Source organism: Anarhichas minor, unplaced genomic scaffold (genome assembly GCF_050575085.1).
Source record: "Anarhichas minor isolate MPS153535 unplaced genomic scaffold, ASM5057508v1 ptg000058l, whole genome shotgun sequence".
In the NCBI taxonomy this organism is placed as follows: domain Eukaryota; kingdom Metazoa; phylum Chordata; class Actinopteri; order Perciformes; family Anarhichadidae; genus Anarhichas; species Anarhichas minor.
In genome coordinates, this window is record NW_027466504.1 from 4,907,833 (window position 1) to 4,930,890 (window position 23,058).

The window sequence follows — 23,058 nt, forward strand, 5'->3', positions numbered from 1 at the left end:
TTCTCCGACGCTGTCAGCCAGAAATACCGTTCGTAGTTGCTGGACTGAAAGTGGCGCACAAATCCTTTTCCTGGCTGGGTTAGGGCTGATCTCCAGCTTTTCTTGAAATGTCCTTCTCAAGAAATCCATTTCTCCTCCTCCTTCAGCCATTGAGTGTTAAAAAAACAAAGCTCGGTAAATAAAAGAATCTACACCAAGCAAAACGCTAAAAATGTCATGTCAATGTCATAACTTCTTACATATATTTCAACTTGAACTCTTACTACTACTAACTTCTGCTAGCTGCTTCAGCTGCAAAGGGTTTCCTGCAGGCCTCGGGCCTCTCTTCTTACCTAGAGACAGCATAGGGGCGAAATCTGATTGGATAAAAGCTCTCCTTAAAACAAGCTGTAAGCAGAGCAACTGAGGAAGACAGTAACTATGCAATGAGATAATAAGCTAATGGGAAAAATAATTAGAATACATGTAGTGTATTTATGAAAAAATATTAAATTATATCTCAGCAAATTATTAAATTATATAATAGCTATGAATTTGTGATTCTGTTTAGGCCAGCAGAGAAGGCTTTGCTGGCCCTGACGCCCCACCACTGGAATGTGGGTAGGAGTTTATCCTAAGGGTGGTGTTTGTAGTGTTCTCTCTCCAGTATGCTAGAGGTTGATGAAACAATACTCTGAACAGAGTGATGTAACTTCAACAAACTTACTCTCATTCTTGAAGGTCGTACATCTTATGTGTCCAAACAGAACATCATGTATTCCTTGGATTCCCCGGAGAGAGCAAGTCTCACTATATTACAACCCTCTCTTATCTCTAGATGAACATAGATGTGTTATTAGCAATGCTATAAATGAACTGAAATAAAAAAGTCTCCGTATTTTAACTCAAAGTGTCCATGAGTCTTTTCTTCTTCTACTAACAATGTGCTACTTTGCAGTGATATTTGATCAACAATCTCTTGATTTCTCCAGAAGTCACAAAGTACCTGCTGAACATGGTGCATCCAGATAAATGTTCTTCTCTTGGTGATGAAGACCTTCATCATCTGGAGGGTCTGGAGTTTATGGTCAGATAATGCGCAATGTTGAAATATTAATCAGACAAGTTTTAATATTTATTTTGGGTAAATTATGAATTACATATGATATAAATCAGGACATACAAATATGATAATTACATAATTGATTACTTAACAATCATTAGATTAAGCGATAAAAAATAATCATTAGGTGCACACAAAGAAAATCTATATAGATTTTCTTTGTGTGCACCTAATGATTATATTTATATTTGTATATATATACATTTTAAATACATCAACTTGCAATCTGGAAAACCGTAATGAACATTTTTCCCTATTTTCTGACATTGATTCATGAATTAAGAAAATATCTGACATATAAAATCAATAATACATTTTTAGATGTACTTAATTAAAGTATCTTTTACTCAAATCAGATATGTGACTAACTTTTCTGACTTCATGGGGTCAAAGGTCAACTGTGATCAGTTATTAGATAACTCGGTGAATCTGGATCAGAGCTGTAGATATTTTGATTGACAGCGAGACCAATCGCTCACTTAAACTGAAGCATAAAGTCATATTTATATTTGTAACTAAATTATAGACTCATTCAAAGACAGCCCCCTTTAATTCATCATATAACAGTTTTATAACAGCTTTATAACAATTTTACAACAGTTTTATAACAATTTTATGACAATTTTATGATGTGCCATGATATAAATCAGATGAGTGGAGACACTCAGAGTTTACTATTTAGTAATAAACTATTTAAATGAAGCCAGATTTTCTTTTTCTTTCAACAGAAAGTGTGAAATCTTTTAAATTTGATGCTTTTAAAAGAAAAAAAGAAAAGAAAAATTAGTTCACAAGAAGAAGATAAAACATATAAAAGATCAGTGTTCAGATTACAGAAAAGTAGTCTTAAAAAATATAAAATGAAAGTATCAATAACAGAATTAATTAAAATAAATGAAATCAAATTGTATTTTATTGATATTTCATGTAAAACGTATTTTGTTTCATATTGTTTGAAACATATTGTCACTTTAGTGCAGAGGTCTTCAACAGGGGGTCCGCGACCCCTAGGTGGTCCGCGGCGGTACTGCAGGCGGTCCGCGAAATTTGTGGTTGATTAGACAATTACATTTTTCTTTTTCTAAACATGAATCTGTCCATTATTTTAATAGTTCAGTATTGTATGCAAGATAACAGGTATGTTTATGCATGGCAGTGGCACTAATTTTCATTTCCACCTTTATGTTTAAAATGAAAACGTCAATTTGAATAGCTTGTATGCATGATTATCATGCAATTGACAGACAATGTTGATATTGGCATTGGTATCAGCTGACAAGGTATGTTTATGAATGGCAGTGGCACGGCCTCCCTACTCACTGTACCTTGCACATGTTTAAAATAAAAACATGAATATATGAACCTGTGTATTATTTGAAAAGCTTAGTATTGAATGCACAATAAAGAGGTATTCATGGTACTAGGCCTAGTTTAATATAAAACACAATTTTATACAATATATATAGTCGGGGGTCCCTGCTCCATCTCTCTCTCAGTTTGGGGGTCCTTGGCCTGAAAAACGTTGAAGACCCCTGCTTTAGTGTGTTTGATTTGTAAATTTGTAAAGGGAAATATTTTATTCCACAAAAAACGTTAATATAAGATATTTCCTACAGCACCTGAAGGCACCACAAGAGCCCGCCTCCGAGAAGCCCTGATTGGTGGAGAGCTGGTGTCGTCAGAGGAGCAGGAAACAAGAAGTAGAGAACCCGGAGGACAGACTTTAAATAAACCATCAGAGATTCAATCTTCAAACATTTGTATCTGCTGCAGGTGAGTTCACTTCCTGTTTGTGTTGTGAGACACGTGACTGACAGAGAGACAACAGCTGATTGACGCTGTGAGTGTGAAGCAACAGCAACATGATGAGACAACGACAACTCTTTACTTCAGGAAACTACAGTATACTGCAGTACGAGGAAAAGTACTGCATGTTCCACATAAAAGAATACAGAAGTATTATCAGGTAGTAGTTCATCATACAGGACGATTCCATCAGTGTGATGTAGTCTGATATACAGTATATATATACATACAGTGCCTTGCATAAGTATTCACCCCCCTTGGATGTTTTCCCATTTTGTTGCTTTTATACATGAAATCATGGTCAATATAATTTTGCTTTTTTGTCAAAATTTGCAAAAAAGCTTCTTTCATGTCAAAGTGAAAACAGATTTTTACGAACTAATGTCAATTAATTAAAGATATATAGTGTAAAATAAGTGTTTGCATAAATATTCACCCCTTTAAAGTGACTGACCTAATTCAACAGAAGTCCAGCTAGTTGATGCCAGCAGTGTCACACGTAGTGAAATGGAGATGACCTGAGTGCAGTTGATGTGTGTCGAGTGATTGTAGTATAAACACACCTGTGTCTGGGAGGTCCAGTCTCTGGTTCATCAGTATTCCTGCTACAATTGCAACATGAAGACAAAAGAACACTCCAAGCTACTCAGAGAAAAGATCATTGAAAAGTACAAGTCAGGAGATGGCTACAAAAATATTTCCTACACACTGGACATCCCACAGAGTTCAGTTCAGTCCATCATTAAGAAATGGAAGGAGTATGGCACTTGTTTAAATCTCCTAGAGCTGGCCGTCCTCACAAACTGAGTGACCGGGCAAGAAGAGGACTGATGAGGGAGAACACCAAGACACCTAGGACCACTCTGAAGGAGTTCAAAGCTGCAGTGACTCAGATGGGAGAGACTGTACATACAGCAACTGTTGCCGGGTTCTTCACCAGTCGAAGCTGTATGGGAGAGTGGCAAAGAGAAAGCCACTGTTAAAAAAAGCTCATATGAAATCTTGCCTGGAGTTCACTCAAAGGCATGTTGGAAAAATTGAGCTTTTTGGCCATCAGACTAGACGCTATGTTTGGTGAACACCAAACACTGCACATCACCACAAACACACCATCTCCACCGTGAAGCATGGTGGTGGCAGCATCATGCTCTGGGGATGCTTCTCAGCAGCAGGCCCTGGAAGGCTTGTAAAGGTAGAGGGGAACATGAATGCAGAAAGATATCGCCAAATCCTGGAGGATAATCTGACTCAGTCTGCAAGAGAACTACGACTTGAGAGAAGATTTATTCTCCAGCAAGACAACGACCCAAAGCATACAGCAAAAGCTCCACAGAATGGTTCAAAGACCACAAGGTGAATGTTCTGGAGTGGAAGTCAAAGCCCAGACCTCAATCCAATCCAGAATCTGTGGCTGGACTTGAGAAGAGCTGATCACGCCCGATCCCTGAGCAACCTGACAGAGCTTGAGCTGTTTTGAAGAAGAATAGAGAAAAATCTTAGTGTCCAGATGTGCCAGCCTGAGTGAGACACATCCACACACACACTCAGTGCTGTGATTGCAGCCAAAGGTGCATCTACTAAATACTGACCTGAAGGGGGTGAATATTTATGCAATTGTTGGGGCTAGATGTTTTCAAGGGAGACCCAGACCGCACCAAAAATGAACTGGATCCGGTTAACAATCAAAAAGTATTTAATAAACAAGAGAAGCTATAACAGTTGCAAACTGAATTACTCTATCGATATCAATATGTCCCCAGGGCAGAGTTCTCACAAGGCCCACTAAATAGCCCAGCCCAGCTGGTAAACTACCCAGAGTGGTAACGGCGCAAACTCTGGCAAAACCCTCTGGAACTAAGCCTATATTTAAAAGTCTCTGTCCGAAAGTTTAAATGTCCATTATCAGCCTCTGTGATTGGCCGAAATTCAATAGCCCCTCCTGGCTTGGGGCAGTTATCATCTCAGTGTTTGGTTGAAGTCGTCCGGACTCCTCCTCTGGTCCTGGTGGTCAGTTGTCCCTCTGTCCTCTGCTGCACCTCTGTAAAGTCTCACTCAAAATGTTCCCTTTCTGACCCTCAAAACTATTCATACAGTGTTTTAATACCTTTAGTGACTATACTTCTATGGTTTAATACATTCAATGAGTAAAATACTGTAACATATAATATCCTCTACAAGTAAGAATATTGTAAACATAATACATTCCATAAGTAAATATTTTGTGACTCTAACATATTTTGACATTCTTATTATTGTGACACTTCTACTCACCACTAGGGGTGTTATTTAATCCTACTTATAATATTTATTATACTGAAATCCTTAACACAATTATTTACTTTACCTTATATATTTTTAATTAATTAACATTATTTTGTAAAAATCTGTTTTCACTTTGATATTAAAGAGGTTTTTTTTGCAAATTCTTGTCAAAAAAGCCAAATTATACTGACCATGATTTCATGTATAAAACCAACAAAAGGATGAAACATCCAAGGGGGGTGAATACTTATGCAAGGCACTGTACATGTACATCAGAAAGAGGAGAGTCAGGACTACAGTTGTCTTCCCTAACACGTCTTGTTCTGCTGCGCCCTCAGGTGGTGGAGGTCTGCTACGACGTCCTGAAGGAGCGTATCTTCTCCAAATAATGAGGGAAACAAGGGAAGGTGACCTTTGTTGACTGATTGAAATGTCATTAATACAATAAATGACTTAAGCAGGATTTCCTCTTTGCTCTATTTCTCTAAGATATCCAGTTTATCCTACAACGTTCGGCCTGTTGTGACAGTCAACAAAGACAGTATATGGAACATATTTCACTGGGGATGTAACAATATACGGTGACTCAATACATCATACTGAGCAGCTGAAAAGTGGATCACAATGTGGACACATTTTCTTTATTTGAATAATAAAAGAGAGAAAAGTGTCTGGTTTGGGACTACTTTTCTCTCCAACGTTTCTGTGACACTTAAATTGAGGTGTGATGAGGTTTAAAAAGCCCTTTAACCTTTTGTTTCTGTATTCTGAACTTGTTCGACTGGTAATATGTTGATAATATCTGAGCCTTTGGTTTTCTTTAGTGAAGCCTGGTTCACCCACACAGCTGCTTCCACTTGTGGCCTAATTAGAGCTCTTGTCAGGACTGTGTGGATGTGAACAGACCGAGATCTATTAACACCTTCTGACTCTCCTGTTCTCTAACTTCTGTTAAGCTGCTGCAGCTCACAGCTTTATGATTTATTAGTCATTGATTATATGAGTTGTTTGTTCAAATTAATAATATTCTAACATTTCTTTTCAGGGAATTCAGAAAGAGGAAATATAAGATTATTTGATATTTACACAATATTTAACAACTATTTGAACCTTTTTTTTAACAAACTATGAGATTCTAACAATTCTTCTGTTAACATGAAGCAACTTTGAACCTTTTCGAGACATCGAGGTGAAATCTGATTGGATAAAAGCTCTCCTTAAAACAAGCTGCACTGGAAGCAGCGCTGCAGGCTGGAAGCAGAGCAACAGAGGAGGACAGTAGCTGTGCAATGAGAAAATAAGATAATGGGAAAAATAATTAGAATACATGTAGTGTATTTATGAAAAATGATTAAATAATAAAATAGCTATAACTTTGTGATTCTGTTTAGGCCCTGACGGCCCACCACTGCCATTCATAACATTGCTGATGTCTTCCTGCTCACCAATCTCAACACAGATCTCCTCCACGCTCCATGAAAACAAAAGAGGGAATAACTCAGGTTATAGAGCTCCTCTTTAAACCATCCATCTGCTGAGTCCATATTTTCGGTTGGTTCCTTCTGTCAAGTTAAGGCAAAAAGGTAGCAGGAGATGGACCCAAACACAGAGACACGGGGAGCAGAAGGATGAAGAAATGGTGATTTTAATAAAGAAAATGTCACACACATGTATACTACATGTGTATATAACCTCCAACACACACTCAGTCACAGTTAATTTATTTCTTTAAGATTAAAATCTAATTAAATCTAACGACTGAATGTGTCAGTTTATTTCCTTGTTTAATTTAATTAAAGTTTATAATTAGTTTGAATCTTTAGTCCAAACGTGTTCAGTTGTTCAGGACTCTGAGACTTGATGTGCAGGGAGAGGACGCCCCCTGCTGGATGAACAACACCACAGTCTGTGTCCCAAATCCATCATTCTACACACAATGTACTAAATACTGATCATATAGTGAACAAACAATCACCTTTATCATTTTAGAGTCACTGTTATTAACACGTATTGTTGGAAAGTCACAGAGCTCAGTTAAAGTTCATCAGATACAAGTTTTATTTACATTTTATTATACACATATACACCTACACACATACATATGCACACACACACACACACACGCTCATTTAATGAATTCCAAAAAGATAAAAAGATGATTGTTGGCTGCAATGTTTTTCTGATGGAATATAGGTTATATTTTATGTGTATACAGTATATATAAAACAAATTGGATTATTTTGTTTTTATAATCCTCGAATAATAAACAGAGTAAACACCTAATGATTATTTCTTTATCGCTTAATCTAATGATTGTTAAGTAATCAATTATGTAATTATCATATTTTTACGTCCTGATTTATATCATATGTAATTAATAATTTACCCAAAATAAATATTAAAACTTGTCTGATTAATATTTCAACATAGCGCATTATCTGACCATAAACTCCAGACCCTCCAGATGATGAAGGTCTTCATCACAAAGAGAAGAACATTTATCTGGATGCACCATGTTCAGCAGGTACTTTGTGACTTCTGGAGAAATCAAGAGATTGTTGATCAAATATCACTGCAAAGTAGCACATTGTTAGTAGAAGAAGAAAAGACTCATGGACACTTTGAGTTTAAAATAAGGAGAATATTTTTTATTTCAGTTCATATATAGTATTGCTAATAACACATATATGTTCATTTAGAGATCAGAGAGGGTTGTAATATAGTGAGACTTGCTCTCTCCGGGGAATCCAAGGAATACATGATGTTCTGTTTGGACACATAAGATCTTCAAGACCTTCAAGAATCAGAGTAAGGTTGTTGAAGTTACATCACTCTGTTCAGAGTATTGTTTCATCAACCTCTAGCATACTGGAGAGAGAACACTACAAACACCACCCTGAGGATAAACTCCTACCCACATCCTCCTAACTCACACCAGCTGTGTGTGATCCTGTACACACTGAACTATCTGGTCAGCAGAGAGAAGGTTTCTCTAGCAGGAGGAGACTCTCCCTCCTACAGAGAACACAGAGACACTGAGGAACCAGACCTGGACCAGAACAAGAACCCAAACCCAAACCCAGGATAAAGAGGTTCAGTGAATGTGGTGTTGAAGGTGTGGAGGTGGATCAGTGTGTCAGAGGAGACTCTGTAGAAGGACAGAGAGCCAGCAGGACAGTCCACATACACTGCTACTCTACCAGAGGAGGAGGAGGAGGAGGAGATGTATGTTCTTGTGTTATTGTGACAAACATAGTAACCACCACCAGAGCACAACAGACTCCAGGACTGATCATTCCTTCCAAACAAACAGTCTCTACTGCCTCCTCTCCTTCTGATTCCTCTGTAACTCACTGATATAGAAACTCCTCCTCTCCACTCGACCTCCCAGTAACAGCGACCAGTCAGACCAGTTCTACACATCAGCTGCTTCCAGAAGTCAAATCTGTCTGGATGATCAGGATATGAGTGATCCTCCTCCATATATGTCACCTTCCTGTTGTTGTCAGACAGTTTGAGGTTTCTGTTCACTGTGTTTGTGTCGAGTGTGAGTTCACAGGAATCTGATGGAGAGAACAAGACACAATACAGCTGCAGTTTTTAATCTATCATCTGTTTGATGATGACATCAGAGATGTGAATGAGTGATGTCACAGTTTGAAGATGCTTTGTTTTCATGAATCAAAGTCAAAGCACACTTACACTTCCTCAGACCTGGTCTGAACCATCGGACTCCAGCAGGCTCCACCCTGAAAGGAGGAGGGGGGTCAGAGCAGCATGAAACATGGACATTACATCGCTCTCATACACAGAGCTTTGTTATTCATGTTCACATGGAGCACTTATTATTCATCAGCTCATACTCTTTTACTTCACTGGAGCTTCTTCTGATTGGCCCATGACGACAGCTCATTATGTTCACTTATTCATGATATATTATTATCAGTATTATATTGACAATCATCCATTTCAGACTCAGTTTCCTCTTCCAGTCAGTCAGTAAATAAAATGTTTAAACCTGCATCACTTGATTTCTTTGTCCACTTGTGGTTCAGTGAAAACAAGCTGTAAACACAACATCTGACATATTATCAGCTTATAAAGTAGTTGTGTCGGTTCTGGGTCATGGTCGCACGTGCGTGAGTCGCACTGCATGGGCGGAGTCAGTTTGTTAATAGAACCTCTACAAGTTCAAACCAACGGATGTACGACCTTTAAACTAGTGAACAAGTAGCTGATTACCTGTGAAATCTCTGACATCTAAACCAAAGTCAAGTCTCCCTTCAGTCACTCATGGACGCAATCAGCCAGTGTAAAACAGACTTAATATCACGGCTTGATGCTTCTATGAAACCATGAATACGGTGGTGATATTAATTATTATCTTTTATACACAGTATATATATATAATATAAGAGGTAAACACCAAATCACTGCAGTACAACAAAGAGTCAGTTGCAACGAAGACGACGTTGAGGACTTAAAAACCTGCATCGGTCACATTGAAAAAGAAAACAGTGAGCTGAAACAGAAGGCGGACTCAATGGAGAATTACAGCAGGTAATGGAGAGAGCTCACTCAGCCCCACACAGATGTATGTGGAAGGTGTCAGCAGCATGTAGGCACCTATGTGCATTTAATGTGGCTCTGTCCAGAAATTCATGAATTTTGGGTTGAAATTGGTAACCAAGTATCCTCCATAATACAGTGTCCTATTGAGCTCAATCCTGTACAATGCATCCTAGGCCTAGACGCTGCCTCACCAGTATTAAACAGAATTCTTAGTCTTCTATCATTCTGTGCACGGTTATCAATCTTACAGTATTGGCTAGACGGCGCACAACCATCTGTTTCAAGTTGGCTTTATAATGTTCTACAACTACTCCCATTGGAGAGGCTCACACATGTTCTCCAAGGAGACATAAATGGGTTCTTCTCTGTTTGGAAGCCATCCATCCATGCATTTTCCACCGCTTATCCGGGGTCGGGTCGCGGTGGCAGCAGGGCAAGCAGGCCGACCCAGACCTCCCTCTCACCGGCAACATGTTCCAGCTCATTCTGGGGGATCCCGAGGTGTTCCCAGGCCAGCTGGGAGATGTAATCTCTCCAGCGTGTTCTGGGTCTTCCCCGGGGTCTCTTCCCAGTTGGACGTGCCTGGAAAACCTCCAGTGGGAGGCGTCCAGGAGGCATCCTAATTAGATGCCCGAACCACCTCAGCTGACTCCTTTCGACGCGAAGGAGTAGCGGCTCGACTCCAAGCTCCCTCCTGATGACCGAGCTCCTTACCCTATCTCTAAGGCTGAGCCCGGCCACCCTACGGAGGAAACTCATTTCGGCCGCTTGTAGCCGCGACCTTGTCCTTTCGGTCACGACCCAGAGTTCGTGACCATAGGTGAGGGTAGGAACGTAGACCGAGTGGTAAATTGAGAGCTTTGCCTTCCGGCTCAGCTCCCTCTTCACCAAGACGGTCCGGTGCAGCGCCTGCTTTACTGCTGCAGCTGCACCGATCCGTCTGTCGATCTCCTGCTCCATCTTACCCTCACTCGTGAACAAGACCCCGAGATACTTGAACTCCTTCGCTTGAGGTAGGCACTCCGTCCCCACCTGGAGGGAGCAATCCACCGGTTTCCGGCAGAGCACCATGGCCTCAGATTTGGAGGTGCTAACTCTCATCCCCGCCGCTTCACACTCGGCTGCAAACCGTCCCAGTGAATGCTGGAGGTCACGATCCGAGGAGGCTAACAGGACCACATCATCTGCAAATAGCAGAGAGGCGATCCCGAGACCCCCGAAACTGACGTTCTCCGCCCCCAGGCTGCGCCTAGATATCCTGTCCATGAAAATCACGAACAGGACCGGTGACAAAGGGCAGCCCTGGCGGAGGCCAACACCCACCGGGAACGTGTCTGACTTATTGCCGAGAATGCGGACACAGCTCCTACTGCAGTCGTACAGAGACCGGATCGCCCGTTGTAACGGGTCCGGCACCCCATACTCCCGCAGCACCCCCCACAAGATCCCCCGAGGGACCCGGTCGAAAGCCTTCTCCAAGTCCACAAAGCACATGTAGACTGGTTGGGCAAACTCCCAGAGCCCCTCCAGTAGTCTTGCGAGGGTAAAGAGCTGGTCCACTGTTCCACGGCCGGGACGGAATCCGCACTGCTCCTCTTGAAACTGAGGTTCGACAAGCGGTCGGAGCCTCCTTTCCAGCACCCTGGCATAAGCCTTCCCCGGGAGGCTGAGTAGTGTGATACCCCGGTAATTCGAGCACACTCTCCGGTCCCCCTTTTTGAAGATGGGAACCACCACCCCGGTCTGCCATTCCATGGGCACTGATCCCGACCCCCATGCGACATTGAAGAGGCGTGTCAGCCAGGACAGCCCAACTATGTCCAGCGCCTTCAGCATCTCAGGGCGGATCTCATCCACCCCCGGCGCCTTGCCACCAAGGAGCTTTTTAACTACCTCAGCGACCTCTGCCAGGGATATGGGTGAGCCTCCCCCTAGGTCCTCAGGTGCTGCCTCCTCTGCAGAGGACATGTTGGTCGGGTTTAGGAGTTCCTCAAAGTGCTCTTTCCACCGCCCGACGATGTCCTCCGTCCGGGTTAGCAGTTCCCCCCCCCTGCTGAGAACAGCCTGGGGTAAGCCCTGCTTTCCCTTCCTGAGCCGTCGGATGGTTTGCCAGAACCTCCTTGAGGCCAACCGAAAGTCCTTCTCCATGGCCTCCCCGAACTCCTCCCATGCCCGAGTTTTAGCATTCGCGACCACCGCAGCTGCAGCCCTTCTGGCCTGCCGATACCTGTCAGCTGCTTCAGGAGACCCCTGGGCCAACCAGGCCTTGAAGGTCTCCTTCTTCAGCTTGACGGCTTCCCTCACCTCCGGTGTCCACCACCGGGTTCTCGGGTTGCCGCCACGACAGGCACCGATGACCTTCCGGCCACAGCTCCTAGCGGCCGCGTCCACAATAGAGGCTTTGAACATGGTCCACTCGGATTCCGTGTCCCCAACCTCCCTCGGGATGTGTGAGAAGTTCTTCCGGAGGTGGGAGTTAAAGACCTCCCGGACAGGGTCCTCCGCCAGACGTTCCCAGTTTACCCTCACTACACGTTTGGGTTTACCGGGTCTTTCCAACCGGTTCCCCTGCCATCTGATCCAACTCACCACCAGGTGGTGATCAGTTGACAGCTCTGCTCCTCTCTTCACCCGAGTGTCCAAAACATACGGCCGCAAATCAAATGATACGATTACAAAGTCGATCATTGATCTCCGGCCTAAGGTGTTCTGGTACCAGGTACACTTATGAGCCACCTTATGTTCGAACATAGTGTTCGTTATGGCCAAACCGTGGCAAGCACAGAAGTCCAATAACGAAACACCATTCGGGTTTAGATCGGGCAAGCCGTTCCTCCCAATCACCCCCCGCCAGGTTTCTCCGTCATTGCCCACGTGAGCGTTGAAGTCCCCCAGGAGAACTATGGAGTCGGTAGGCGGCGCCCTTTCCAGGACCCCTCCCACCGACTCCAAGAAGGCCGGATACTCCGAACTGCTGTTTGGTGCATAAGCACAAACCACAGTCAGAGCTTTGCTCCCCGCAACCCGTAGGCGCATGGAGGCGACCCTCTCGCTCTCCGGGGAGAACTCCAACACAGCGGCGCTCAGCCGGGGGCTCGTGAGTATCCCCACTCCCGCCCGGCGCCTCTCACCCTGGGCAACTCCGGAAAAGGACAAAGTCCAACCCCTCTCCAGGAGCTTGGTTCCAGAGCCAACGCTGTGTGTGGAGGTGAGTCCAACTATTTCTAGCTGGTATCGCTCCACCTCCTGCACCAGCTCCGGCTCTTTCCCCGCTAGCGAGGTGACGTTCCACGTCCCTAGAGCTAGTCTATGTCGCCGGCGATCGGCATGCCCGGGCCTCCCGCCCGACCTACCGCCCGGTCTGCATAGCACCCGACCCCAATGCGTGTCCCTGCGGGTGGTGGGTCCACAGGGTGGCTGCTCCATGATGTTTATTCGGGCTGAGCCCGACCGGGCCCCATGGGCAAAGGCCCGGCCACCAGACGCTCACCTACGAGCTCCCATCCTGGGTCTGGCTCCGGGAGGGTGCCCCGGTTTCCCTGGTCCGGGCGAGGTGACTGTAGTCCGTGGGCTGCTCATCATTAGGGTCGTCAATAATACAGTGTCCTATTGAGCTCAATCCTGTACAATGCATCCTAGGCCTAGACGCTGCCTCACCAGTATTAAACAGAATTCTTAGTCTTCTATCGTTCTGTGCACGGTTATCAATCTTACAGTATTGGCTAGACGGCGCACAACCATCTGTTTCAAGTTGGCTTTATAATGTTCTACAACTACTCCCATTGGAGAGGCTCACACATGTTCTCCAAGGAGACATAAATGGGTTCTTCTCTGTTTGGAACCCTGTTATGGATTTTATTGGAGAGGACTATGCCTAAACCATACGAATAGGTTTTGCAACGTGGGATCCAAGTGAGCTGGTGAAGGTAAAAGTCCACAATATTTAATATTATTTAATTGTTGTGACAGGTATAATATGGACGATGATGATCTACAACTGTGGTGTTTTCTCAGATTTAAAAAAAAAAAAATATGGTTTGTTGCTGAGTTTGACTGCCTGTATAGTTAGCCGCAATTAATATTTAATTGTTATTGCAGGGTCAATATGGAGGGTGATGATTTATGTTTGTTTTGGTTTCTTGTGTCTCGATTTTTTTTGTGTCTGAGTCTGATTGTTTGTATAGTTAGCAGGCATGTTATGTTATGTGCTGTTCTTTTTGGGGGTAACATGTGGTGTGTAAACTATATAAACTGAAATTAATATGATTGAAAGAAAGTAGTTGTGTCTAACATGATATCAACTAGCTGCTTCCACATCCAGCAGTTACACATCAACATGATGATTCATCAGGAGTCTTTGTGTTTGTGTCACCTGATGAATGGAAGTCCAATATTCTCTCTCTTTTAGCTCTGTTTTTGGTCTCCACCACCTCCTGAGGGAAACATGTCTCTTTAGCTGCTAAATGCTCCACTATGTTCACCAGCTAGTCTCTAACTGAGTCTGTCTGCTGTTTGCTGCTGAGCAGGTAGTGAACAGTGGCTTCATCACAGCTTGTTGGATGAAAACAGCTGCTGCTGGAAACACTGAGACTGAACCAAACAGGAAATGTGCTGCAGAACCAAAACTAGGAGCTAAAAGATCTGTAGAGATGGAGACAATTCTCTGTGGGTACACGACTCTTCACCATTACACAGAGTCAGCTGATCCGTTGTCAATATAGAAGTATTAATTGTTGGATGTTTTGGTCCTGACAAGTGACCTCTTGTGTTTGTGTAATAATGACTGTTGTCTCTCAGAAGTAAAGGAGAAAGTAGCCTGAAATCACTACAGCGCCACAAACCCTCTGATGGAGGAGGTCGGGGGGATGGTTGGATGTACAAAGTGTCTGACTTTGACACTGCTGTTCACATCCCGTCTCCTAGCAACAGTCAACACTGGTTTCTATTATCTGTAATCTGAGATTGAAAATATTACAGTTCAAGTCCGTCTGTAGCCACAGAGCACTGCCTGTGTCCCCTTATATATTTGGTCCAGTCCTAAATAAACCTCTTTGGGCTCTGACACACCATGTCCACAATCAGCTGTTGGTTCTTCACTGAGCGTCTGTGGCCGACTGTCACCTGTAGTTTCAACAAGTCGACTCTTATCAGCCAGAGAACTGGCTCTCAGTGTAAAACAAACCAAAACCAGGTAAAGCTGAACTCTTTTAAAACAGCAAAACATTCCTATTGTGATGATTTATCAAGACGGTTTAAACAGATTGTTTCTGTCGGTTTGTCTTTTCACAATAATGTCTGGACTAAAGGGCAACACACACGAGCATCAAAACATCATCTATTGTTTGATATGAGCCCACAAACCTGCAGCGTGACGACGTTGACGCATGTCAACCCACCATGATACCCGTCGACGTGTCAGGATACACCACTGTCCTATTTTCTAATGTTGAAACAAGACAACGCTCCAGAAAAACAACAGTTTCATCACCTTCCCTCCCTGTTTTGGCTCATCCTGGCTACTGTTCCCTGACTACTTCTGTCTGTATTGATGGTCTGATGTGGGACACAAACAGTTTGATGAGTCTCTGGTCGTTTGAGATTAGCTTGGTGTGTCAGGGTCATATTAACCAGGCAGACAGTGTGACAGAGAAAACGTTTCCAGCTCTACCTCCTCTATCAGACTGATTTTCTGTAGCTGTAGCAGGCCTCTTCATACCTGAGAGTTTCCAGTCTCCAGTGTGGATCATTCAGTCCAGAAGACAGCAGCTTCACTCCTGAGTCTCCTGGATGATTGTAGCTCAGGTCCAGCTCTCTCAGATGGGAGGGGTTGGAGCTCAGACCTGAGGCTAGAGAAGCACAGCCTTCCTCTGTGATCAGACAGCCTGACAGGCTGCAAACACACAAAACAACACACGTCACATAATCTGAGGTAACTGTGAGGGCTGGAAGGTTACTGCAATACTGAGATGATGTTGGCTACTGTGGGGTTACATTAACATTGCTATTGATTATTTTCTAGTCACAACCAAACACCCACAAATATCCATCAACAATCTGACAACATTACTGCTAACTCTCTGATTCTCCTCTGATATTTTAAGTTGTAATAACAGAGTGAGAAAAAACAGTAATATAAATGTTCATGAAAATATACTGAGACTAAAATATTGATTGAAATAATACAAGCAGCATCTTATACAGGTTGCGAGTTTATCTATGAATCTAAGTCAGGACTTGAGAGGACATTAATTGAAAATGTTGATGAATTCTGACCTGAGAGTTTCCAGTTCACAGTGTGGACTCTCTAGTCCAGCAGACAGCTGCTTCACTCCTGAATCCTGCAGGTTGTTGTTACTCAGGTCCAGCTCTCTCAGACTAGAGGACTGGGAGCTGAGAACTGAGGACAGAGCTCCACAGCTTCTCTCTGAGAGGTTACAGTCACTCAGTCTGATGAGACAATGATTAAGAAAAAATAAGCAATATGTAGAAAAGATAAAGTATTTAAGTAATGATATATGAATCTAACTCTCTCTGTACTTACAGAGCTTTGTTTGAGGCTTTGACCACTGGCAGCAGCCTCAGAAGAGCCTCCTCTGAAGCAGAGTATTTCTTCAGGTCAAACACGTCCAGATCTTTTTCTGATGACAGTAAGATGAAGACCAGCGCTGACCACTGAGCAGGAGACAGTTCATCTGTGGTGAGACGTCCTGAACTCAGGGACTGTTGGATCTCCTCCACTAGAGAACCATCATTCAGTTCATTCAGACAGTGGAACAGATTGATGCTTTTCTCTGGAGACACATTCTCACTGATCTTCTTCTTGATATACTGGACTGTTCTCTGATTGGTCTGTGAGCTACTTTCTGTCTGTGTCAGCAGACCTCGTAGGAGAGTCTGATTGGTCTCCAGTGAAAGACCAAGGAGGAAGCGGAGGAACAAGTCCAGGTGTCCATTCGGACTCTGTAAGGCCTTGTCCACAGCACTGTGGTAGAGACGTTTTGGTTTAGGTTTGTTTCTAAAGACTTTAGACAACCGGGAGGTTGTTTGTTCTTCTGACAGCAGATTGAAACCAGAGTTGATGAAGGTCAGATGGACATGAAGAGCAGCCAGAAACTCCTGAACACTCAGATGGACGAAGCAGAACACCTTGTCCTGGTACAGTCCTCTCTCCTCTCTAAAGATCTGTGTGAACACTCCTGAGTACACTGAGGCTGCTCTGATATCGATGCTACACTCTGTCAGGTCGGATTCATAGAAGATCAGGTTCCCTTTCTGCAGCTGATCGAAAGCCAGTTTTCCCAAAGACTCAGTCATCTTCCTGCTCTCTGGACTCCAGTGTGGATCTGTCTCAGCTCCTCCATCATACTTGACCTTCTTCAGTTTGGACTGAACCACCAGGAAGTGGATGTACATCTCAGTCAGGGTCTTGGGCAGCTCTACTCCTTCTCTGGTCTTCAAAACATCCTCCAGAACTGTAGCAGTGATCCAGCAGAAGACTGGGATGTGGCACATGATGTGGAGGCTTCGTGAGGTCTTGATGTCGGAGATGATCCTGCTGGCCTGCTCCTCATCTCGGAATCTCTTCCTGAAGTACTCCTCCTTCTGTGGGTCAGTGAACCCTCTGACCTCTGTCACCATGCCAACACACTCAGGAGGGATCTGATTGGCTGCTGCAGGTCGTGTGGTTATCCAGAGGCGAGCAGAGGGAAGCAGTTTCCCCATGAAGAGGTTTGTCAGCAGCACATCCACTGAGGTGGACTCAGTAACATCAGTCAGAACCTCATTGTTGTGAAAGTCCAGAGGAAGTCGACACTCATCCAGACCGTCAAAGATGAACAGAACCAGGAACTCTTCAAACCTGCAGATTCCTGCTTCTTTAGTTTCACTGAAGAAGTGATGAACAAGTTCCACCAAGCTGTACTGTTTCTCTTTCAGCACATTCAGCTCTCTGAAAGTGAATGGAAATGTGAACTGTATGTCCTGGTGGTCTTTGTCTTCAGCCCAGTCCAGAGTGAACTTCTGTGTTAAGACTGTTTTCCCAATGCCAGCCACTCCCTTTGTCATCACTGTTCTGATTGGTTCCTCTCTTCCAGGTGAGGCTTTAAAGATGTCTTCTTGTTTGATGGTTGTTTCTGGTCTGTCTGGTTTCCTGGATGCTGTTTCAATCTGTCTGACCTCATGTTCATCATTGACCTCTGCAGTCCCTCCCTCTGTGATGTAGAGCTCTGTGTAGATCTGATTCAGAAGAGTTGGGTTTCCTGCTGTAGCGATCCCCTCAAACACACACTGGAACTTCTTCTTCAGGTTGGATTTGAGTTCACGCTGACAAACTGCAGCAAGATGTCCTGAATGAACACACAGCAAAGAAGATCAATGAGTCAAAGAATATATTTCAACATGTCCTTTCCTCAAAGAATGAGTCTATGAATATATGTTGGTCCATCTCTTGAGACATTAGTAAACGTCCCATTTATCCAGCATGTTAAATCTTTAGAGAAATCCTCTTACTGCTCTGCAGACAGTCAGCCAGCTCCTCCTGCTTCATTCTCCTCAGGAAGTGCAGTGTGATCTTCACAAATGCCTCTCTGCTGCTCCTCCTCTGCTCTTCATCCTCACCGTCCAACACCTCCTCATCCACCCTTTGACTCTCTAAGCATTCTGGGTAATCTGAACTCACAAACTTCTGGATCTTCTTCAGCTCGTTCTTCACAAAAGTGCCGATGTTCTCCTCCAGCAGCTGGAACAGAATATTCTATGAATGACACAAACTAAAACCATGGAACCAAACATCAGATCCATGTTGGACACTAGTCTACAAAGTGCAGCATGGAGATGATTGTGAACAGAATAGATGTAAAAGTAGTTGTACATGTACAGACCATAAATATGGAGTCCAGGTGTGTTTGATGCTGCTGGGCAGACTGACCTCTGGGAACCTCTGAGCTCTCCTGGTCCTCTCTGTGGAGGAATCATAAAGAATCAGCTCACATTGTGTCTGTCCACACAGAGACCAACACAAGGTAAAGGTCCCTGAAGTGATATCTGGATGTGGATCAGATGAGTCCCTGTAGTGGTAAAGGTTTACTAGTCCTGCTGATCCAACTGAGAATCAACAGCTCAGTCTTTCAGCTCACTGTTTTCTTCACCAGTCAGTTTGGTTTAGTCCCAACAGCTCTCACCAAGCCCTCCATGTAGCTATCCCTCCCTCACTGTACACTGCTGAAGTGCACTGGAGCAAGGCACCCAGAACCTCCAGCTGCTCCAAGTCTCAGTGTCAGAGTTTGTACTGGGCAGCTCCCAGTATGAAAGAATGACACTAAACCAGTATATTGCTGCTGCTAAGGGCAGACGCCCCTCGATTACAAATCTCCCTGTAGAGTCCAAGCACCAAAGACTCTGTCAAGACTTTATCATCACATATCATTGGTTAATAAAAAACAATTATCTTTTCTTCATCTAACTTGTCTCTCCTGATTGAACTGCCGCAAGTCTGCATACCTTGATAACTTGTTCCCAGGCCTCTGAATGTAGTCCCCAAACCCCTGCAGCTAGTCCCCAGACCTCTGAACCTGGTAATCAGTCTTCTGAAACTACTCCTCATACCTCAAAACCAAAACTCTGGAGCTATTTCCCAGACAACTTCAGCTAGTCCCCAGAGCAGTGAAGCTTTTCTAAAGACATTTGCAGCTAGTCCCATTCCTCTGTCTCCAGACATCTGCAGCTATCTGAAAATATGACCTCTCCTGGTCGACTCTGTGGAGGAATTAGCTCACATTGTGTTTGCACCAGAAACTGTTTACAGTTAATGACTTACACACAAACACATACAGACCGGTTAGTTAAATATATTGAGTTATGTCATGATTGATCATCATGAAAACAACACTGTAAACAATGCAAGACCAATTCTGTGTTTCATAACTGAGAATCAGAACAGTTCATCATTGGTTTCATTGGTTTTAAGAACTTACTCTGGGTCATAAGAATGGCGTCCATCTTTGAAGTTAATCAGACGACCTGTAGACCAATCACTCTTCATGGACACACAGCTGGGTACAGGAAACTTTTCTCTCTGCTGCTGTGAACTGATAGAAACACTGACATTACATCATCATCATCATTCAATCATGAAGAATCAGCTCACATTGTGCCTGTCCACACAGAGACCAACACAAGGTAAAGGTCCATGAAGTGATATCTGGATGTGGATCAGATGAGTCCCTGTAGTGGTAAAGGTTTACTAGTCCTGCTGATCCCACTGAGAATCAACAGCTCAGTCTTTCAGCTCACTGTTTTCTTCACCAGTCAGTTTGGTTTAGTCCCAACAGCTCTCACCAAGCCCTCCATGTAGCTCTCCCTCCCTCACTGTACACTGCTGAAGTGCCCTGGAGCAAGGCACCCAGAACCTCCAGCTGCTCCAGTGGAGCGTCTCAGTGTCAGACTGGTTGTACTGGGCAGCTCCCAGTACGAACAAATGACACTAAACCAGTAAAATTTCTCTGAGTTAACAACAGTTCAAACATGAATCATCACACCCACCTCACTCAGTGATTGGTCAGCTGATTTTAGGTGAGAAAGTAGGCGGAGTTTGAACTTGTCTCACAGCTCTCTAAGACGGATGGCTTTTTACAAGAAATAGAAACAATTTAGATTTATTTTTTAGCATAACCCGACTCTTACTCTCAGTTACAGCTTACATCTGATCAGCACATGGAGGTTGTCCTTTAAAGTCAATGAAATCTTGTGTTGACTGGTCGCTCTTGAAGGACAGACAGCTGGCCTCGGGACAGTCTGGTCTCTGCTGATGGACCCTGAAACAAAAACAGTATTGATACAAGTTGAGGAAACTTTGTCCTTGTCCTTAATGAAGAAAAACATGTCATGTGTCCACTTTATTAAGTACATCTGTGAAGTCTAAAACAATTCAATAAAACAGTGCTGCACTAAATTCTACCTTTACAAAGATGATAATGTCCAGTTTTTGTGTCAGAAGTGTGTTAAATCAGTTCTATGTCTATTACTGAAGTAACAGTTAAAGGTGGTGTTGTACTGGACTACATTATACTGACTCAGTTAAATGTGGTGTTGTACTGGACTACATTATAAGAACTCAGTTAAAGGTGTTGTTGTACTGGACTACATTATACTGACTCAGTTAAATGTGGTGTTGTACTGGACTACATTATAAGAACTCAGTTAAAGGTGGTGTTGTACTGGACTACATTATACTGACTCAGTTACAGGTGGTGTTGTACTGGACTACATTATACTGACTTAAAGGTGATGTTGTACTGGACTACATTATACTGACTCGGTTAAAGGTGGTGTTGTATTGGACAACATTATACTGACTCAGTTAAAGGTGTTGTTGTACTGGATTACATTATACTGACTCAGTTAAAGGTGTTGTTGTACTGGACTACATTATACTGACTCAGTTACAGGTGGTGTTGTACTGGACTACATTATACTGACTTAAAGGTGATGTTGTACTGGACTACATTATACTGACTCGGTTAAAGGTGGTGTTGTATTGGACAACATTATACTGACTCAGTTAAAGGTGTTGTTGTACTGGATTACATTATACTGACTCAGTTAAAGGTGGTGTTGTACTGGACTACATTATACTGACTCAGTTAAAGGTGGTGTTGTACTGGACTACATTATACTGACTCAGTTACAGGTGGTGTTGTACTGGACTACATTATACTGACTCAGTTAAAGGTGGTGTTGTACTGGACTACATTATACTGACTTAAAGGTGATGTTGTACTGGACTACATTATACTGACTCAGTTACAGGTGGTGTTGTACTGGACTACATTATACTGACTCAGTTAAAGGTGGTGTTGTACTGGACTACATTATACTGACTTAAAGGTGTTGTTGTACTGGATTACATTATACTGACTCAGTTAAAGGTGTTGTTGTACTGGACTACATGATACTGAGAGCTGTGTTTGATGGTCAGAATATTAGGAACCCCTCTGAATATAATGAAGTCCGGTACAACACCATCAGTAACTTTGACCTCAGTGATAAAACATAATGAACTGAGTGAACTCCTCTGTGACGGTGTCAGTAAAAAGTGAACACTATGTGTGAACAGTTAGAGATGGTCATCTCACCTCTGAGCTTTGGTCTGGCTGGTTTTAGAGGGAGGGACTCCCTCCTCTCTGTCCTCACACTGATTCATAGCAGAGTCCACACCTTCACACAAACACAACAACATTATTTCTCTTCATCATGACAAACACACACAGCTCATTCACCTCAATACTAAAGACACTCATGGGACAGTTTCCATGTTGTTGTCACTTTGAGCTGCAGAGTCATCTCTAAGAAATGACGTTCACAATGCTCTTTAGTCTGTTGGCTTGTTTGAAGACTAGAGGAAGACACTTCATGTTCTCTGGGGATGACGTCACTTTTCACTTTCTTTGACTGACTTTGAAAAGCTCTTCAACGTTTGAAATGTTCATGTGACCTTGTTAGCTGCTGCTGAATTCACATCACTTTGTACCTTCATGTGTAGAGGAACCAGTGAGAGCAGAGCTGAAAGCATCAGTCCAATCATTGATCAGCACATCAGCACTCATTCATCCTTTACATCATCTCTCCTGTATCAGCTGCTTCTCTCTGTTTCCTGTCAGTGTCAGCTGAATCCCTTTGGCTTCTTGTTGCTCACACTAAAGACTGAAGTGAACAAACCTTTAGTTAATTGTGACTTCAGTTGTTTTTACAGTGAAAACTCAAAGCACACGAGGAAACATTCTCTCTCTGCTGCTCAGCTCCTCTTTAACTCAGAAAAGTCTGAAGAGAAAAGTTAGATAGAAAAACTGTCTCAGACAGTTGAGTTAAGAAAAGGTCGACTACAACCTGCTGATTAATGTGCACACTTTAAAAAACAAATCTTTATAAAATGGTAAAACGTCTGGCAGCAGAAGTTCCCATTAAATTACAGTAAAATATAAATATATTCTACTGCAATAAAATACCATTAAATACAGATATTAGCTATGGATACCTACTCTGTAATTGTACAGCCAGTAAGTAGATATGATAAAATATGTTAAAGGTATAAGAGAATACTGCTAATTGAATTGAACTAATTGAACTTTGGTTATGTTTTAACCAAATGTTTTGGTTATGTCCATCTGTCTGTTAATGTTTAGATTTCTGGAGATAAAACTAACTTAATGTTTTATCAACATGACAAAAGACGTCATTTTAAATGCTCATCCTATAAATTTACAGTGTTTTACAAGTTAAATATTGTTCATCAACCTCCAACAAATGGAGCTGAGCTGTTT

General features: G+C 42.9%; 1 protein-coding gene across 1 annotated transcript; it reads right to left on the minus strand.

Annotated features, from left to right (window-relative positions):
* Positions 1-8,134: 8,134 nt before the first annotated feature.
* On the minus strand, positions 8,135-22,148 carry LOC142933154 (protein NLRC3-like). Its single transcript, XM_076077293.1, is given in 10 exon segments — positions 8,135-8,733; positions 8,873-8,919; positions 15,459-15,632; positions 16,016-16,189; positions 16,284-18,087; positions 18,251-18,479; positions 18,622-18,700; positions 19,714-19,791; positions 20,440-20,553; positions 21,874-22,148. Coding segments are annotated over 10 exon segments (3,402 nt in total). The 5' UTR covers positions 21,978-22,148.
* Positions 22,149-23,058: the final 910 nt, after the last annotated feature.